Source organism: Dunckerocampus dactyliophorus, chromosome 2 (genome assembly GCF_027744805.1).
Source record: "Dunckerocampus dactyliophorus isolate RoL2022-P2 chromosome 2, RoL_Ddac_1.1, whole genome shotgun sequence".
Lineage (NCBI taxonomy): Eukaryota > Metazoa > Chordata > Actinopteri > Syngnathiformes > Syngnathidae > Dunckerocampus > Dunckerocampus dactyliophorus.
In genome coordinates, this window is record NC_072820.1 from 9,076,851 (window position 1) to 9,093,981 (window position 17,131).

The 17,131-nt window shown below is 42.5% G+C and overlaps 2 protein-coding genes across 3 annotated transcripts; one reads left to right on the forward strand and one right to left on the reverse strand.

Moving 5' to 3' along the window:
* Positions 1-58: 58 nt before the first annotated feature.
* On the forward strand, positions 59-13,419 carry LOC129177032 (ras-related protein Rab-3A-like). Of its 2 annotated transcripts, none has more exons than XM_054767719.1 (5): positions 59-176; positions 4,099-4,323; positions 4,576-4,694; positions 9,277-9,401; positions 11,310-13,419. In XM_054767719.1, the coding sequence occupies exons 2-5, from the start codon at positions 4,099-4,101 to the stop codon at positions 11,498-11,500; spliced, it is 660 nt and encodes a 219-aa protein (XP_054623694.1). In that variant the 5' UTR covers positions 59-176; the 3' UTR covers positions 11,501-13,419. The 2 variants fall into 2 exon arrangements, with proteins under 2 accessions (XP_054623694.1, XP_054623695.1); XM_054767720.1 differs by lacking the exon at positions 59-176 and adding an exon at positions 198-300.
* Positions 13,412-15,408, reverse strand: LOC129177031 (transcription factor JunD-like). Its single transcript, XM_054767718.1, has one exon. The coding sequence runs from the start codon at positions 15,213-15,215 to the stop codon at positions 14,310-14,312; it is 906 nt and encodes a 301-aa protein (XP_054623693.1). The 5' UTR covers positions 15,216-15,408; the 3' UTR covers positions 13,412-14,309.
* Between the last annotated feature and the right edge of the window lie 1,723 nt (positions 15,409-17,131).

Below are 17,131 nucleotides of genomic sequence, written 5' to 3' on the forward strand. Positions count from 1 at the left end.
AAGTACTTCTCTCTGATTGGTGGATTCTCTTGTCAACCATTCTTTTGTTTTTTTTGGACCAATACCCAGGTCGTCCGGGCCTGTCAATCAAGAAAGTGCACGCTCTACTGCAGGTGCAAAGCTGGGCTCCACGCTAACTGCTGCAGCGAAGCGGAGGATAAAACAAGCAATTCACGGTAAAACTACACCAATGTGTGATTGCGTTGCTTTTGCTTTATTAACAGTAGCGGCAGATACGAATTTAACATTTGATCGAATGCCAGCTCGTCGGTTTGGAGTGAATTTTTAGCAGTAAATAAGGTAGAGTAACCTTCATTTGACATAGCTAGGATGCCTAGCTAGCTCCTCCTGCCAGTTGATAAATAGCGACGATGATGCTGCCTGTCAGCCATATTATATCACATATTAACTGTTATCCATTATTCTCTTTTAAAAACATACATGGTTTATTTATTCGTTGTATTCGTGCTGTAAAACTGAACACATTTGCAATGCTGACTGGCAAAATGCACCAAAATAGGAATTGGACACAGCTCTGTTTGCAAGCTTGCTGACGTTGGATAAGATGGAAACATATGTCAAAATTGGGAGTGTTTGAAACGGTTGCACTTTGTTCTGCACGGTACCCTGTGGGATAAGGGCGGTCTAGTAAACCATATGGTCGTCCATGTTTGGCCAGCACAAACCTCCGTGGAGCTCCTGCTTGCCTGCATGGAGTCAGACAGTTTATCTGATGCTTAGCCTGCTAAGCCCTGCTACTTCCGTTGTGTCGTCTTGGTGTCTTAGCATGGGTGCACTCATTATTGTTATGATCTGGTGAAGCTGGTTGATTCTTCAGAAACTGTTGCTGTTGGGGGAAACATGCCTTAAAAAGATACTGCTCTGTTCTGATTGACACTGCTAGAGATCAATAGCTTTATTATCGTGGTTGTAGTTTGCAGTGGCAGAAGTGTACATCATAATACTCAGGGTTTTTCAACATGTTTCGCCTCTCATTTCGCAAAATAATGTTTTTCTGTTATTATGTAGTTCTGCCCCTACAGTACGTTTGGTGTGTGAAAAGGCAAAGCGAGTTAAGTCCAGTGTGTTCTTGTATCTTATCACATTTCACATTCATTAATGTTTGTTTATAAAGACCAAAGACGCCCTGCATCTCGTCGTGAAGGATGTCATGGTGGGCTGCCATTTTTAAGGCTTATTGCATCAAGTCAAGAGAGTCTGGTTGATGATCATGTCTCTTAGCAGTGCGGAAACCACCACGGGTCATGGCAACACAATTTTGTTGGTGTAAACTGCCATGCTTCCCTCATGTTTCTCTCTCTAGTGATGCTAATGTGGTACAACATGACGCACAAAAATCTAGTAGGATATAGCAAGTATAAGGTGGTGAGTGATGGCAGTAAGACAACTTTAATTTGACTTGTAAAAGTCAGCTTTGTCTTTCATTGCTGGTCTGTATGAACGGCACTGACACAGAAAGTCCAACTGACAGAAGTGTATCGGAGGCAGAACGGTGCCTGTGTGCGACTGTGTAATGTGTGAAGTTTAACACCCGATACTCACCTGCTGAAAGCCACGTCGCTGTCCAACAAGAATAATTTTGTACATCACACCAGACATTGACATCTTAAATACATAGTGATCCTCCTGATGTAGCTTTTGTTCACTTTTTGATAGCAGTAGCTGCATTTGACTATTACAATAACGTTATTTAGTAGTAGTAGTTTAGTAGTAGTATTGTAGTAGTCGTGAGCTGTAGGGTTTTTCATATGACCTTCACGCAAACACACACTATTCTCCACGTTACATACATTCTCCCCATTGCTAATACATAGCTTGCTGAGCTTTAGACCGGCGAACTAATGTTATGGTACGCTAACCAGCCTCCACCTTGGCTTCCCTCCAATAAAACAAGTGAATTGAGTTTTTCATGTGCTCGCTGTCAATCACACACCTGCTTTTATTATCACGGACTGTTTAAGGCTGTTGACATGATCAGCAGCCTTCTTTCAAGTAATTCACAGACAAGTCGGGAGGTACTACGAGCTAGCGGAGCTGCCGCTAATGTTTACTTGGCTTTACTTTATTCTGCTGCTCACTGTAACGTTAGTAGTAGTTGTGAGATGTGGAGCACTGGACTGTATATGACAATTTTGAGAGCTTTCTGCCTTTACCTTGACGTATGTGTTTGCTCTCAGGACGTTCGTGAAAACTTCCCTCACAGCCGTGTGTGTGTGGACAGCGTCCGCTTCAGATTTACTCTGCCACTGTGGCTTCCTTAACCAATGAGATGGCACCGTGGGTGGAGCAATGCTGGAGACAGAAGTCGCAGGAGCGCGAGAGAGGCGCGTCTGGGCCGAAATAGCAGTTTTAAATTGATTTCTTGATGTCGGTTCGGCGGATTTAAATAAAGGCCGATACTGATATACGTCAAAATTCCAAATATCGGCGCGGTCGAGCACTAATATCAATGAACAAATCAGCGTTTCGTGGTTGAATTTGATCATTATTAGTAAAGCAATATGCATATTTAAGCACATTTTATGTATTTCTGGTCTAAATTACACTTCCCACTGCAGGTATTCCCAAACTTTCGGGGGGGAGTGTAAGCATTTTCAAACATAAAAATGGCTAAATGAAGTAAAATACAAATATAAGAGAACACGCATTGAAATACATGTCGTTGCTATGTAGTATTCAACACCGGTCACTCGGTGCAGGGTTTCCCCTAAGCTTTTTTGAAGCTGTGGTGGTGGGCTGCATGGGTGGGTTTTTTATTACTTACTTATTTATTAACTTGTTTATTTAACTTTTATCAACAACCAGCAGAACATGAACCGAGAACATTGAAAAACTGTTAATTTATTGGCAAAGTTGCCGAGAGCGCTTAAAGTCAGTCTAAAATGTCGAGCCTCCTTTTGTGACCTGACCTATTTAGTCCAATAGTACTATGTGACTAGTACAAAATATTGTACTATTTGACACAAACCTAAATTTAATATGATGCCTGTTTTAGAGTAACACAAATACATGTGAAATGAATTGTGCAATAATATTTTTTGTTCAACATAAGACAATTAACAAAATAAGATAACAATTTAGATATTGTTGTTATAGAAAACTGTCCTTTATAAATTCACATTCCGGGGTTATGATAGCACAGGTGCATCCAACTTGCAGCACTATTAAAGCTACTTTGACAAAAAGAAAGGAAGGTGAGCTAACATTTAAATGATACTTTATTTTACAAAGCACATCTCCGCTCACTGTGCTCATTGGTCATTAAATACAGGCGTCATGTTTGAATAGGACGCGTATAAAAATGCAAAGAGGAGAAGCAAATATTCTGTGCTGAACTACTCAACATCAGCTGGTGAGCTACTGCTAGCTTACAAGAATACCTGTTGGAGACTCTTGTGATAGCGTCACTGTCTTAAAGCTAGTGTTTCTAGTGTTTTGAAGACAAGCCATAAGTAATCGTAACGAGAGCAAGACTGTTAAGTGACACTTAACTCCTGCTGTAGAGGATAAAAACACTGGAACTTACAACAAGTTCTCAGACTAGAGCTGTCCTATCTAGTCCGACTAGTGTTTGGCCCACCTAGTCTTTGAGCATTGAGTGATGAAGCCTGCTCGGAATAGAGGCGAAGTCTTCTGGATTCAATGCCTTGAGAATCTTAGCTTGGATTTTGCTCACTACAAACTGTGTGCGTGTGCATGTATGTGTGCGTACTCCTTGTCCAATAATAGAGCAGTTTGTCCTCTTACACTACTCCAGACTGTCACAGTGTGTTACTACATGTGGATGCTGAGTGTTTCCAGCAACTCTCACGGTGGCACGTCTTCCTTCAGGGAGATCAGCTCACATCTAATCCCAAGTTTAACTCGCTCACATCAATTATTGACAATGAAGAAATGTGTGCTCTTCACATGGCTGGAATGTGTTGTCATTTTATTGGAATTGTGGCCAATAAATCTTAATAGGCACATCCCTGGTTAGTAATGATGTGGTGATCCACCCTTTGTACATAGGAACGTGCTGTTTTCTCAAGCAACTCCCTAGTTACCCATCACTTTGTGATCTCTTTCCCTGGCTAGATGGCGTCTGCAAATGCCACATACGGACAAAAGGAGTCCTCGGACCAGAACTTTGACTACATGTTTAAAATCCTCATCATTGGCAACAGCAGCGTTGGGAAAACGTCCTTCCTTTTCCGCTATGCAGACGACTCGTTCACGCCGGCCTTCGTCAGCACAGTTGGCATCGACTTCAAGGTGAAGACCATCTACAGGAACGACAAGAGGATAAAGCTGCAGATCTGGGTGAGGGGAGGTCCATTTATGTGGGGGCTCTGAGAGCTTCTGGCTTACGCCTCCCATCTCTTACATGTCAATTGACAACCTCGAAGTGTGCTTAAAATGACACCACTCAACCTGTGACCGCTCATTATTACTTATAACATAAAGGCAATGCTGTATGCTCTTCATGTGCCCCCCGCAAATTAATTTATCATCCTCCTGCGTGCTGGTGGGGGGAAAAAAGTGCTAAGTTTGTTTGCTCGTGTGTTGGTGCAGGACACAGCCGGCCAGGAGCGCTACAGGACCATCACCACGGCGTATTACAGAGGGGCCATGGGCTTCATCCTCATGTATGACATCACCAATGAGGAGTCATTTAACGCTGTGCAAGACTGGTGAGGGGACACTTGATTGGAAACTACTGCACAACATGTTTCTTTCCTTGTGTTGCGCAACACCACATTCTTTTGTTGTAGCTGCCTGCAACTACACAAACCGCTTTTCTTTGCTAACCTAATACTTGATTGCTGGTGGCCAGTCTGATGACAGCCTTGATATTACTATGTAAATACTCAGTATCATGGAAGCTTAATAGACTAAAATGGTTGTAACATGTGTTGTTTTACCAGCCAAATAAGTCTGTTAAATATTTGAGTACTTTATTTGAAACCTGTCCGGTCACCTTGTCAGTGGCTTCACCAATACATCTGCACAGGCAAATACACTCCTGATGAAAATCTTAAGACCAGTTGAAAAATTGCTAGAATTAGCATTTTGCACATTTGGATCTTAACGAGGTTTTAAGTAGAGCTACAATATGCAAAAACAAGAAGGGGGAGTGAGACAAAAAAAGCACTTTGAAAAAGTAATTTATTGAAAACAACAATTAAAGTGAAATAGGCTGTTTATCAGCTGATCAAAAGTTTAAGACCATCGCTCAAAAAATAACAAAAAACTCTCCAAACCAGAACAAAAACTGTTCTCAGTAGGACTCAGTAATGAGTAGCTCCACCGTTCTTGTTCATCACTTCAAAAGTTGCTTTGGGCATGCTTGATGTGAGTGTTTCCAGGAGGCTAGTGGGAACATTGCTCCAAGTGGTGAAGATGGCTTCACAAAGGGCATCGACTGTCTGGAACTGATGGCCATTTTTATAAACTTCCCTTGCCATCCATCCTCAAATGTTCTCTATGGGATTTAAATGGGGGGAACATGCAGGATGGTCCAAAAGAGTGATGTTATTCTCCCTGAAGAAGTCCTTGGTCAAGCGAGCATCCCAGATCATGATGGACCCCCCCCTCCACTGTGCCGGGTAGAAAACATCTCAGGTGGGATCTCCTTGTCATGCCAGTAACGTTGGAAGCCATCTGGACCTTCAAGGTTACATTTTTTCTCATCAGAGAATAAAACATTTTCCACCTGTCATTGTCCCATGTTTGATGCTCCCTGGCAAAGTCTAAACGGGCAGTTTTGTGGCGTTGAAGGAGACGAGGTCTTTGGATTTGTTTTTGGGTTTTTTTAACCCTTTTCCCACAGTTGCCATGTGATGGTTATTGCGCTGCGGTCGGCCCTAGTAAGGGCCTTTATTGTGGGTCGAAGACCACCCTGTGTCTTGATGGACAGCCAATCGGATCCTCCAGCTCAGCACAGGTGTGATTTTTTTTTTTGGGGGGGGGGGGGGGGGGGGGGGGGTTCTACAACTTGACTTTTTTGTTCCATAATGCTTAGGATCTTTCAAAAAATGTAGAATGACTGATTTACTGCACCCAGCAATGACACGCTGCGAGAGGCCTTGCTGATGCAGCTCGACAATCTGACTACGTTCAAAAAGAGAAAGCTTCTTAGCTTTAGCCATCAGGAGGGCATGACAGTGTGAATGCCTGACAGAAAATGAACATTTTGAGCAGATTTTATAGCCTGTGGTCTTAAACTTTTGATCAGTTGATAAACAGGCTATTTCAGTTTAATTGTTGTTTTCAATAAATTACTTTTTCAAAGTGCTTTTTGTCTCCCTCCCCCTTCTTGTTTTTGCGTATTGTAGCTCTACTTAAAACCTCGTTAAGATCCAAATGTGCAAAATGCAAATTCTAGCAATTTTTCAACTGGTCTTAAGATTTTCATCAGGAGTGTATATCAAGCTTCAGCGGAAAAATTTGCTTCTAGAAAAATATTAACTGAACAATAAAACATGCAGTAATTTAGAACTCTAATACGTCATACTGAGACATCTTTCTACTGTTTTGGTTGCCTTATTTATAAGGGTACACAATACCGTCCTTTTTCTCAAGACCGATGCTGATAACCGATAACTTTTTATATCTATTTAGATTGAATTGTAGTTTGTGCACGCCTGGAGGTAAGAACGACTCAAGCAAATTTGGATTTGACAAACTGTACCTGTAGGTTTGTCCGACCCAAATAGCATGACATCACTATTATTAACAAAACATTTTAAAAAATAGCAGCGGCTCGGAAGTACAAACTGTGGCTCGGAATGCTGGTCGACTAGGGACGGTGTCTTCGGCGATGGGAACCAGCCCCTGGCCTTTCTTTGGCAGTGTGGGCATCTTCGGGGCGCCGTTGTGGCGATGCTGGCGTTTTGGGAGGCTGGTGGAGTTTGGTGTGTTGAAGGTCAATTTTTTTTTTTATTATTCTGTCGTCGTTTGCGAAGTGTTTGGTGCGACTAGTACGTGAGGTGTCTGAGGCAGTGGGGAAGTCTCACGCGATCAACACACATCACACGTAGCAGAAAAGGGGTGCTTGATTTGCTCACCCTCTCACCCTACAGGACAGTACGGGTAATATCACTTCATTGGAGACTTTTTTTCAATCATCGGTGGGGGTGTCACAATATTAGGCCTGTTACAATAATAAATACATCGATTTAATAGAATGTTTTTTTTTTTAAATGAAGTGGATAATTTTGCCAGCCTCGATAAATTGACATGTGCATGTGTGCGTCTTTGTTTTCCTCGTCTCTATTTACCACATAGGCTGCATCACAAGAGGGTTCACTCTGCATGTGTCTGTGCACGTTTGTTCAATACTGGAATGAATGGAGAGAGTGACCCTTCTGTCATCCATTCAGCCTCTTTGCCCCAGTACGTGGAGGCGGGGCTACTAGTGAGTGGTTACACAGACAAGAGTGCTAGCAGCAAGTTAGCAAACAAAGGCTAATATGATTGAAGGCACAAAAGCGATGGCTTCTAAGTCGAATGCCACAGTCCCAGTGTGGATGTGCAACAGAGCCTTCATCCGGACAGTCAACACTTACTGAGGAGTTTGGTCGACAAAGTAAATATAAACGAAACAGCGCAAAATGGTGCGCGATCACAGACATTGTCACTCGCCGCATTGCAAAAGAAATTTCAATACGGTTGAAAATCCAACATTTTGGCAAATGTTACAAATGTTTGACAGACAGTACAAATTGCCTGGGAGAATGTACATGTACATGTCACAAACAGCAGTTCCTCAACTGTGTAACCGAGTGAAAGAAGACGTGTTGAAAGACATCAGAAACATTGCATTTTACTCCCCACCACATACAGGTGGTCCAGCTCAAATACGACCCCCTAGATTAGTTTAACAATACATTACATAACTGCGCGTGTGTGGTTTTTATTGTTAACAGAGACACGGTTTGGTTTTTTTTTGGTTTTGGTTATGATTGTGGGGGTTTTTTTTGTTTCTAAAAGAGACTGGGATTCCTTTTTATTTTCATTGAGTTATTTTGTCTTTTTTTGTTTATGTTTGTTTCATTTATTTAAAAGCTCTTGACACTCGAATTACAATGTTAAATACTCTTGAGAAATTAACTTTTTTGCTTTTGATGCAGTGTCCTCTCATTATATTCCATATAATTAATGAAAAAATGGGTTCAAAAAATGTTGTCAATAATATAGATTATCGACAATCATTTCTACGACAATTATCGTCAGCAAAATTTATCGTGAAAGGTATAAACAAGAGCTTGCGTGATTAAAATGTGACATTACTCGCTCGGGAAAAAAAACGTCCTGTGGGCACTAGGCCTGTGATAAGAGAATAATTAACTAATCACACAATAAATGAAAATGAACCTCAATATATTGTCATGCGCATGCGTGTCTAGAGCAACAGCATGAATGGAGTGAGCCCTTTTGTCATACAGTCTCTTTGTCTCCGTGGGTGGAGGCAGGGATGCTAGCACACACACAGAGCGCAAAAGAGTGTAACGTAGTAGAAACTACATTAGTCGATTGCAATACATTGTCATATTTTTTTCATTGTGTTTCTCTTAAAAATGGTAAAATCCCGTCTCGTTCTTGTGGACACAATCTTGTGTATTATCTCGTCTCGTGAACTGAGTGTCTCGTGACACCCCTAATTATCAGTCATCTGAGCTATGTTGTAAATGTTAGCAGATTTATCGGTATGACATCATAATTCCTCATATCGGCTCAATAATCATTCAGTATTCATCGTGCACTCCTATTTGCAGTACAACTCTTGTATTGGCTCTCCTGTAATTTGAGTGAGTCAACAAGGTGCAATCACCATTTCCCCGCTTCCTCTTCCCATTAAAAATGTTTTTAAAATTAGATTAGATTTTAAATGTATTGTCATTCCACATGCACAAGTACAAGGTAGCGAAATGTAAACAGCAAGCGCAGAATTCCATAAACAGTGAATGAATATACAGCTTGATGTACAGATGGTTGAATAGACATACTGTACAGATGATTGGGATGGTATTGACATATTTACATATTCAAATATAAAGAATAAGGCGCAATGTAGATTATAGAGATGCTATAAATATACTGTACAGTACTGTCCTTATGAATGAAGGTGCAATGAACATAATATATGGGTGGATATCAATATAGTATAAAATATTTGCAACTAAATCCATTTTCAAGAATTCACATTTAAACTGCAACGCCTTAATGTGTCTGAAATCCAGCGTGTGTGTGTGTTTGTGTGTGTACCCACAGGTCCACTCAGATCAAGACTTACTCGTGGGACAATGCTCAGGTGCTGCTGGTGGGAAATAAGTGTGATATGGAGGATGAACGTGTGGTGGCCACAGAAAGAGGCCGGCAGCTGTCAGAACAGCTTGGTAAGTGGAGGTGTCGTTGACTACTCACATGTCACAACCCCTGTTAATAGAGCGAATGACTCATCGTGCGGTGCGGTTCTTTGAAGAGGCAGCGACATGATAGGATGGATAATCATGACAAAGTTGGCTGAAGTTTCTGCTACTGGTATAAACATTTAGGTTATATACAACTGTCTTGTATAGTTTATTGGTATAGAAAGACGGGTATTTTTAGGGAACCATTATTTCCTAATACCACTGAAGGGTTTGTTGTAAACAACAGTACGGCAATAGTAACATGCATGAATTTTACACCAACAGCTGAGTAGCGCAACCTGTTGCTGGGTTGCAACCACGTGACCTAGAGGCAGTCGGCCTCACTTCCAGTTTTCACTTGGGGTGCAAATATTTTAATGTGGCTACACCGTTCAGTTAACACCGACTAAACAGATGTTGGATTTAGGTGATTACAAAGGTTTAGATCTGAATATGCAAGCCAGATAGCATCAAAAAATAGCTGAATATGATTGAGTGGGTGCATACACTCATAAGAAGAAAACCTTTTCACAACACGAGATGATGCACGAGATAAGGTCCACGAGAACGAGACAAGGAGAGATTTTAACATTGAATTCGGCATACTGGCTCGTTCAGGTCGATGAGCTCACTTTTCTCATTATTAATATTCCCATTTGGCTTTGCAATCATCTTTTTTTCTGTTATTACCTTGCATTTGTCCTCACGAGGATCCCTTGCTGCACTGTGCTGGTATGCTAGCGGTCCCACCTCCCCCCACAGCGACAAAGCAGCTTGTATGACTGGCAAGGTCTCATGCCGTTGTTTTATGGAACGCTGGCCTCCGCCAATGCTGCCCTTTGTCACCGATTCTGTTCATAATTTGTATGGACAGAATTTCTAGGCTCAGCCAAGGCGTCGAGGGGTTCAGTTAGAGGGACTTAGGATCTCGTCTCTGCTACTCCTAGACGATGTGGTCCTGATGGCCTCGTCAGGACCACAGGAGCCAGTTGAGGTGGCTCGGGCAACTAGTCCATATGCGTCCTGGACACCTCCCTGTTGAAGTTTTCCATGCATGCCCAGCCAGTAGAAAGCCTAGGACAGGCTGAAGGGATTACACGGCTGACCTTGGAACACCTTGGTGTCCTCCCTGTGGAGCTGTAAGAAGTGGCTGAAGATCGGGAAGTCTGGGATTCCTTAAAGAGACTGCTGCCCTTGCGACCCGGACTCTGATAAATGGAATGGAATGGCATGCAGATGTACATAAATCTGCTTGATGCTGAGTGATCACTCATGACACTTAAAAGCATTTCATGTCTGTGCTCTAACTACGAAAATATTCCGAATAATATTGAATCCTACTTCGCGGAAATTCACTTGTCGTGGTCAAGTCTGGAAACAACACAATAAACGAGGGTTGACTGTACTCGCTAGAGCACACAATTTAGCTTAGGGAGGCTGAACAATATTAATCTGGATCAGCACCAGATCATAAACCTTCATAGAGAGCCACCTCCAGCTGTGTGACATTTTGTCAATGGGATTCATGCCTTATTTTCTTAAATATTTAGGGAAAATATGAAAATGTGTACAGTATATCTTGCAGCTACAGTAATAATGCTTCTTTGTCTAATACCTCAGCACTCACCAAAAGTTTTGTGAAGTAGTTTTTCATGAAATTCTGTTGACCAACAAACAGAACACATGGTAGTTCTATTCAGATTATTTCTTTTAGCAACATAAGGACAGTTCATATTGGATCTCATTAAATGATGCAAGTCTACCTAATTTCGTGGCCGTTGGGTGTGTATATATTAAATGGAAATATGAATCCTGACCTCAAGAGACTAGTGTCTTGTCATAGACTTCACAATGGAAACTGTGTACTCTCTGTCGCCCCCTGTTGGCTGGCAGGTTTTGAGCACTTTGAAGCGAGCGCCAAAGACAACATCAACGTGAAGCAGACCTTTGAGAGGCTGGTGGACATCATCTGCGAGCGAATGTCTGAGAGTCTGGACAACAACGATCCCACCGTCACTGGAGCCAAACAAGGGCCGCAGCTCACCGAGCAGCCACAGAGGTCTCATCAGGACTGCGCTTGCTAAATACATTTCGTACACGCATACGCACACATACATACATATACACTACATCTGTTGTCGTGATATCCATACAACTTTTTACATTCTTATTGTCAGTTGATGTCATGTAAACCTGCACAGATTGATATCGGAAACACACACACAGGAGCTGACTGCCTGTGAGATTATCCAACCCATCATCCTCCTATCCTCATAATACTCCCAAAGACGACCTGTTTTCAGTCCATATCACCAAGAAATGTCATCCTCACTTGTGCAGCAAACACTACATAGTGCTACTTTAGTCACAGGCTGAGCGCCCTTTAACATGCAAGTATTGCCATGTTGTTTTTCTGTCATGTACGGTACATGTACGTCCATATGCACCGTGCTGTATTTGAACACGCTTCTAAAGAGGCAGCATTCTATCAACCCTTATTGTTTGCTCATGAGGCCACCGCCCCAGAGCCTACAATGGACATAATGAGTACACTACTATAGTTTATCTTTAATCCCACTGAAAATGCTTGCTGTTGTTGAGCATAGTTTATTTCAAACTTGATTGGATTTGGTCATGTGACATCATTGATCCATCCATAATTACTAAGCTTTATGCCCAACAGGGTAGTTTGGAAGAATATCAGATTGTTAGATTTATGTTTTGCGCCTTCCTAGCTTTTTAACTTTTTTTTTTTTTTAATCTGCGTTTACCAGAGCCTGCAGTGGACAGGTGACAGTTTGGCTTTTTTATATTTTAAGCATTATTTTTCAAGAAGGGATAAGCAAGAGATAAGTGTATAAATGTTTAAAAACAAAAAAAAGTCAATAGCTCTACGTTTTAAAATACATAGAAATATGGAAGTAACTTATTATACATAATAAAAGATGTTTCTAATGTTGGATTCCTTGCTATGCTTTAGGGTGCATGTTGTTGGTGTTGACTGGATAGTTACTTGTTCTCAAATGCCATCACACTGAATCTGACCTCAAGTTGGACATGTGTGAAGGTACAAAGTTTATTGTGCGTCTCCTTAACTGCGTACAACATAAACACATGTGATCCACCACTGACCTGTCAGCACCATCAACTTGAACACGGTCGATTTTTGGAACGGAACATCATGTTTGACGCATGTTTAATGTTGAATCTGCAATTTAGTTTTGTATGCCCGTGTGTGCAGTGCAGACCCTCAAAGTCGTGTGTCCACCGATGTGCTGAGGCGTGCGACAAAATGTTGACACTTATTTTATATGATTTCTAACTTATTTATTTGACATGTCTCATTCTTCCTACTATGCTTTCTAAAGAGAGTTTCTCCCAGCTTTTTGTTTTTTAACACGTTGGTGTTTACAAGCTTGATATACATCCTGGGGAGGAGAGTTCAAACATTCCAGTCATTGGTGGGCAGCTTGTTTGTCTTTTCATATCAGTTATGTAACTTTTAAGACATGCCAGTGTAAAAGCAGACTGTTCTCACAGAGCAATAAGAGGTTCTTTTTATTTCCTCTGCACCCAAATATCAGCAAAACGACGCTGCTGATGCATTCCACACATGTCCTTTATTAGGCGGCTGTGTGTAATGACGCCTCTAATTGTTCTGTCCACAGAGCCAAATATCGAGCTAAAGAATATACAGTATATGTTTGTCTTGCACTGACATGACCTGTCAGGTGCTGGTTGCAGCTCATTGGAAAAGACACAAACAAACTACGCTAAAAATCAATGTTTCACTTTTGAACTGTGCGTGTTACTATTATTTATTGTGTTTTGCTGTGGCTGTAGACGTGCAGCTGACTCAAGAGCACCGTCCCTCCCCCAGTCATAACTCTTGTAAATAGCCTTTTTCTGCCCGTCTGGTATTAGTTGTGTGAATCGTGCTGTAATAACTGTAATGCCAGGTTTGCTTAAATGAGGGATCAATAAATAAATCACAGCAGCTGGATTTTGTTGAAGCGCTCCAATTATTCCCAAATGTTAACTCATTGAGTCATGTGTGCCTGTGACGTTGACAGTTCATCTTTTTGTCCAGCAGAGGGCGTCACAATCCACGGTGTGATTATTTCTCCATTTATGGAGGTGTTGCCCAAATGTCATAAGAAGTATGCACGTAGGTTAATTATGTAACTTCTGCCATCTGGTGGAAGACCATTTAATCGATCTGCCTCTTATTGTACACAAAGATACATTTGAAGGAAACTTTATAACCAACAAACTTGCCTACAGCACACCTGATGATTTCTCATGGCACAGTGGTTGGGAATTACTGATCGATGGAAAACACTTTAAAAAGCTGAGAATACACTACCTTTAGTAATGTAGTGAATTTAATAAATGTCAGGTAGAGTGCTGAGAACCCATCATACATGAATACAAGTACACAAGTATACATTCATGGGAGGCTACTAAGCAGCCACCATGGAGACAAATACTGTACATACATTGTATAGTACGTATACAACAGCTACAAAACATGCACGTGTCCATTAAAAAAAACAAGTAAATATGACCAGGAGGAATAATAAATGTTTCAGTAAATAAAAAATATATATATTTGTCATTGCTTAGTGCATTGTAAACAAGTAAGACTGTATATATTTACACATATATATACACAGTTGAATGGCAGCACTTGTATTTGTCTGTGGAGATTGTCCAGCTTCCGCATGAATGCATCAACACTCTTGGTATTGCATGACTTCCTATAACCTTTGACCTTTCACTTTCAGCTGGGGCCTGTCAGTCACACCCACCTGCAGGGTGGATCTACACTAGGAACTTCATGAAAGACATACACGCCACATAAGTCTTTTCAAGAGTCAACCATTGGTGGAATTAGTAAGCTTGGACTTGGTTTGGTAAAAGTTGGCATCCACTGCTGACGTGGTTCATAACCTTCTGCTTCAGCTGGGCTACCTGCTCCCTGAGGACGCTGGCTGTGGAGGCCAGCTCGGTGTTCTGCGTCTTCAGGCTCTTCACTTTGTCCTCCAGCCGAGAGATCCTCTCCAGTTTCCGCTTGCGGCACTTGGAGGCTGCTATCCGGTTGCGCAGCTTTTTCCTCTCGGCCTTAATACGCTCCTGGTTGTCCATGTCAATCGGCGACAGAGGCGGGCTGTCGCCAAGGCTCTGCATGTCCGGAACTGTCTGCGGCTCGTCCTTCACGACGCCTCCGGACTGGAGCCGCGATAAGGCGGCGGCGGTTGCTGTCTGCTGCTGCGGGCTGAGATGGGACGGAGGCGGCGGAAAGGGGATGGTATCCGTGGTGTAGTTGATCGTTGTGGCCCCCAGTGGGCTGGCAGCATAGCCGTTCAAGGTGGTATATACCGGAAGATCAGACGTCTGCAGCCCAGCGGATCCCACCGTGCTGGAAGCACCGAGGAGCTCCAGTCTGTCCACCGAGACGCAGCCCGCCTCGCTCAGCTGGTTCTGCTTGTGGAGATCCTCCAGAGCCTTGACGAACCCTTCGGCGAACTCCTGCTCGTCGCTGGCAGACTTCGGGTAGAGGAACTGGGATGCCGGGTTGTTGGACTGGATGATGAGACGCTCCAGGTCCGGGGACGTCAGTTTGAGAAGCCCCAAGTCTGGTGAGTTGAGGAGGCCATCGGCGTCGCGGAGTGGATTGGTCTTGAGCTCGGAGGTGTGTTCGTCCAGGCTGATATGAATGTCCTTCTTCATCATGGTGGTGCGGGGATAGACAGTGGGAGCGGTGAGCACTGTGTCTGCGTAGAGGCTCCTTTCCATTCTACACCCTCACAGGAGGGTGCGCATTCAAAAACCGTGTCCAAACATGGATGAAATCAGCTGATATCGGTTTTAAACCACCCTCTTGTGTACCAGTGTATGAACGACCACCACCAGGAGGGTCTCCAACCTCCTCGACTAGTTCCTTCTTCCCTGTGGCACGACTGCTATGCACTGATCGCTTTCTAGCCCTAAAAATTCCATTATGTCACCCTGGAGCGCGCAGATTGGCCCAAAATGACGTGCGTTTCCGGTTTCATTTGAATAAGGGGCCGGGCCCAGCCCTTGTTGCCATAGAGAGTCTAGGTAAACTACAAACAGTGCAATGCATTATGGTTTGATGTCATAGCATAAAAAAGCTCAAGAGAGAGACTGGGCGGGGAAGGTGTGAGAGGAACCACAACCAGAACTTCAATAACACAACTCGACATAATATAAAGCACATTCACAGACAAATGTTAGCCGTCACAGTCAAATCACATGTACAAAAGAGACAAACTTTTGCAAATGTCACAACAGGAAACTATTTTCAGAGGGAAACTGAAAGTGGAACTAGGAAGGAGACCTCAGAAAGAGGAATCGATGTGCTCTTTTTTTCAGTATTCTATCAAATATTTCCCAGAAATGAAGAAAATTAATCACATGATGACCAAGCATGTCACCTATTTCACAGATTTAGAACAGATTTTATCCCTAGAAAATCCACTGCTAGTGTCCATGTATGCATTTTCTATACTACTTATCGTCATAGTGTCAGGGGTGAGCTGGAGCCTATCCCACTCGTCACCAGTCAATCACATATACACAAACAAGCATCCCTATTCAAAATGTAGACTCCTGCCGCTACTACTAATGAAATAGTTTCATGCAAATGCACAACTGTTGGCATATAGGACTAGCACAGGGACCCTGGAGCGGACCCTACAGTTTTCGAGTGTTGTTATTCTGCCCGTACACGACGAAGACGTCAGCAGTCTGCATCAGCACCACCACTGAGGAGAAAGGGCATCATTAGTTTCCATGGCAACACTGACATAGCAAGTGACGCAAAAGAAACGCAGAAAGGTGAATGGGTTCTGTTAAAGCGACTGACTGCAGTGCAGCTCGTGTAGGCGGCGGGCTGGCTGATGGGAGGTGTTATTGTGTGTGTACGTGTGTTTGTGTATGTGTTTGGGAGGGTTGTCATTCATAAGGATGAATCAGTGTTGACATTAGTAACATTAGAAGTGTGTATTCGAATAGAAACTGTCTATTAAGAAAAAACTCCTCCGCCCTATGCACATCATATGTTGTCCACTTTGTAGAGTGTCCACAGTGTGTGAGTCATTTCGCAACTGAGAGGGTGTGGATTGCACCAGGACTGAAAAAAAGAGCTTTTCCTGTAAAAACTGAGATTTGCTCTGCTTTCATGACAACAAACTGGGGTCCCCAACCACCAGGGCGTGGCCCAGTGCTGTGCATTGGGAGAAAAATCAGTAGACATGCCTTTTTATGTTTGAAAATTAAATGTACATGCACATCCATCTTATTTCATACAAATGCAGAATCAATTTATTTCACTCTGATGTCACCTCGGGATCAAGGGTCCCAGGCCAGAGATAAATTCAACCGAAAAGATGACGGCAGCTGCTTAAATTATGTTTTTTGTTGCTTCCAGGCATGCTGATACGTCAAATCCCATTGTCTGTTGGGTAACACTTTACAATAAGTTGCACAAAATGACAGTAGTTAATGAGGAACAAAACCTAACACTAACCACTACTCCTTAGTTACTCATTAGTTCCTCAGTAACTACTCTAAATTTATGTGCCGTAGTTCCTCAGGAGCTACTCTGCTCATTAGTTCCTCATTAGTTCCTCAGTAACTAATCAAAATGTATGTGCCTTAGTCATTAGTTCCTTATTAGTTCCTCATTA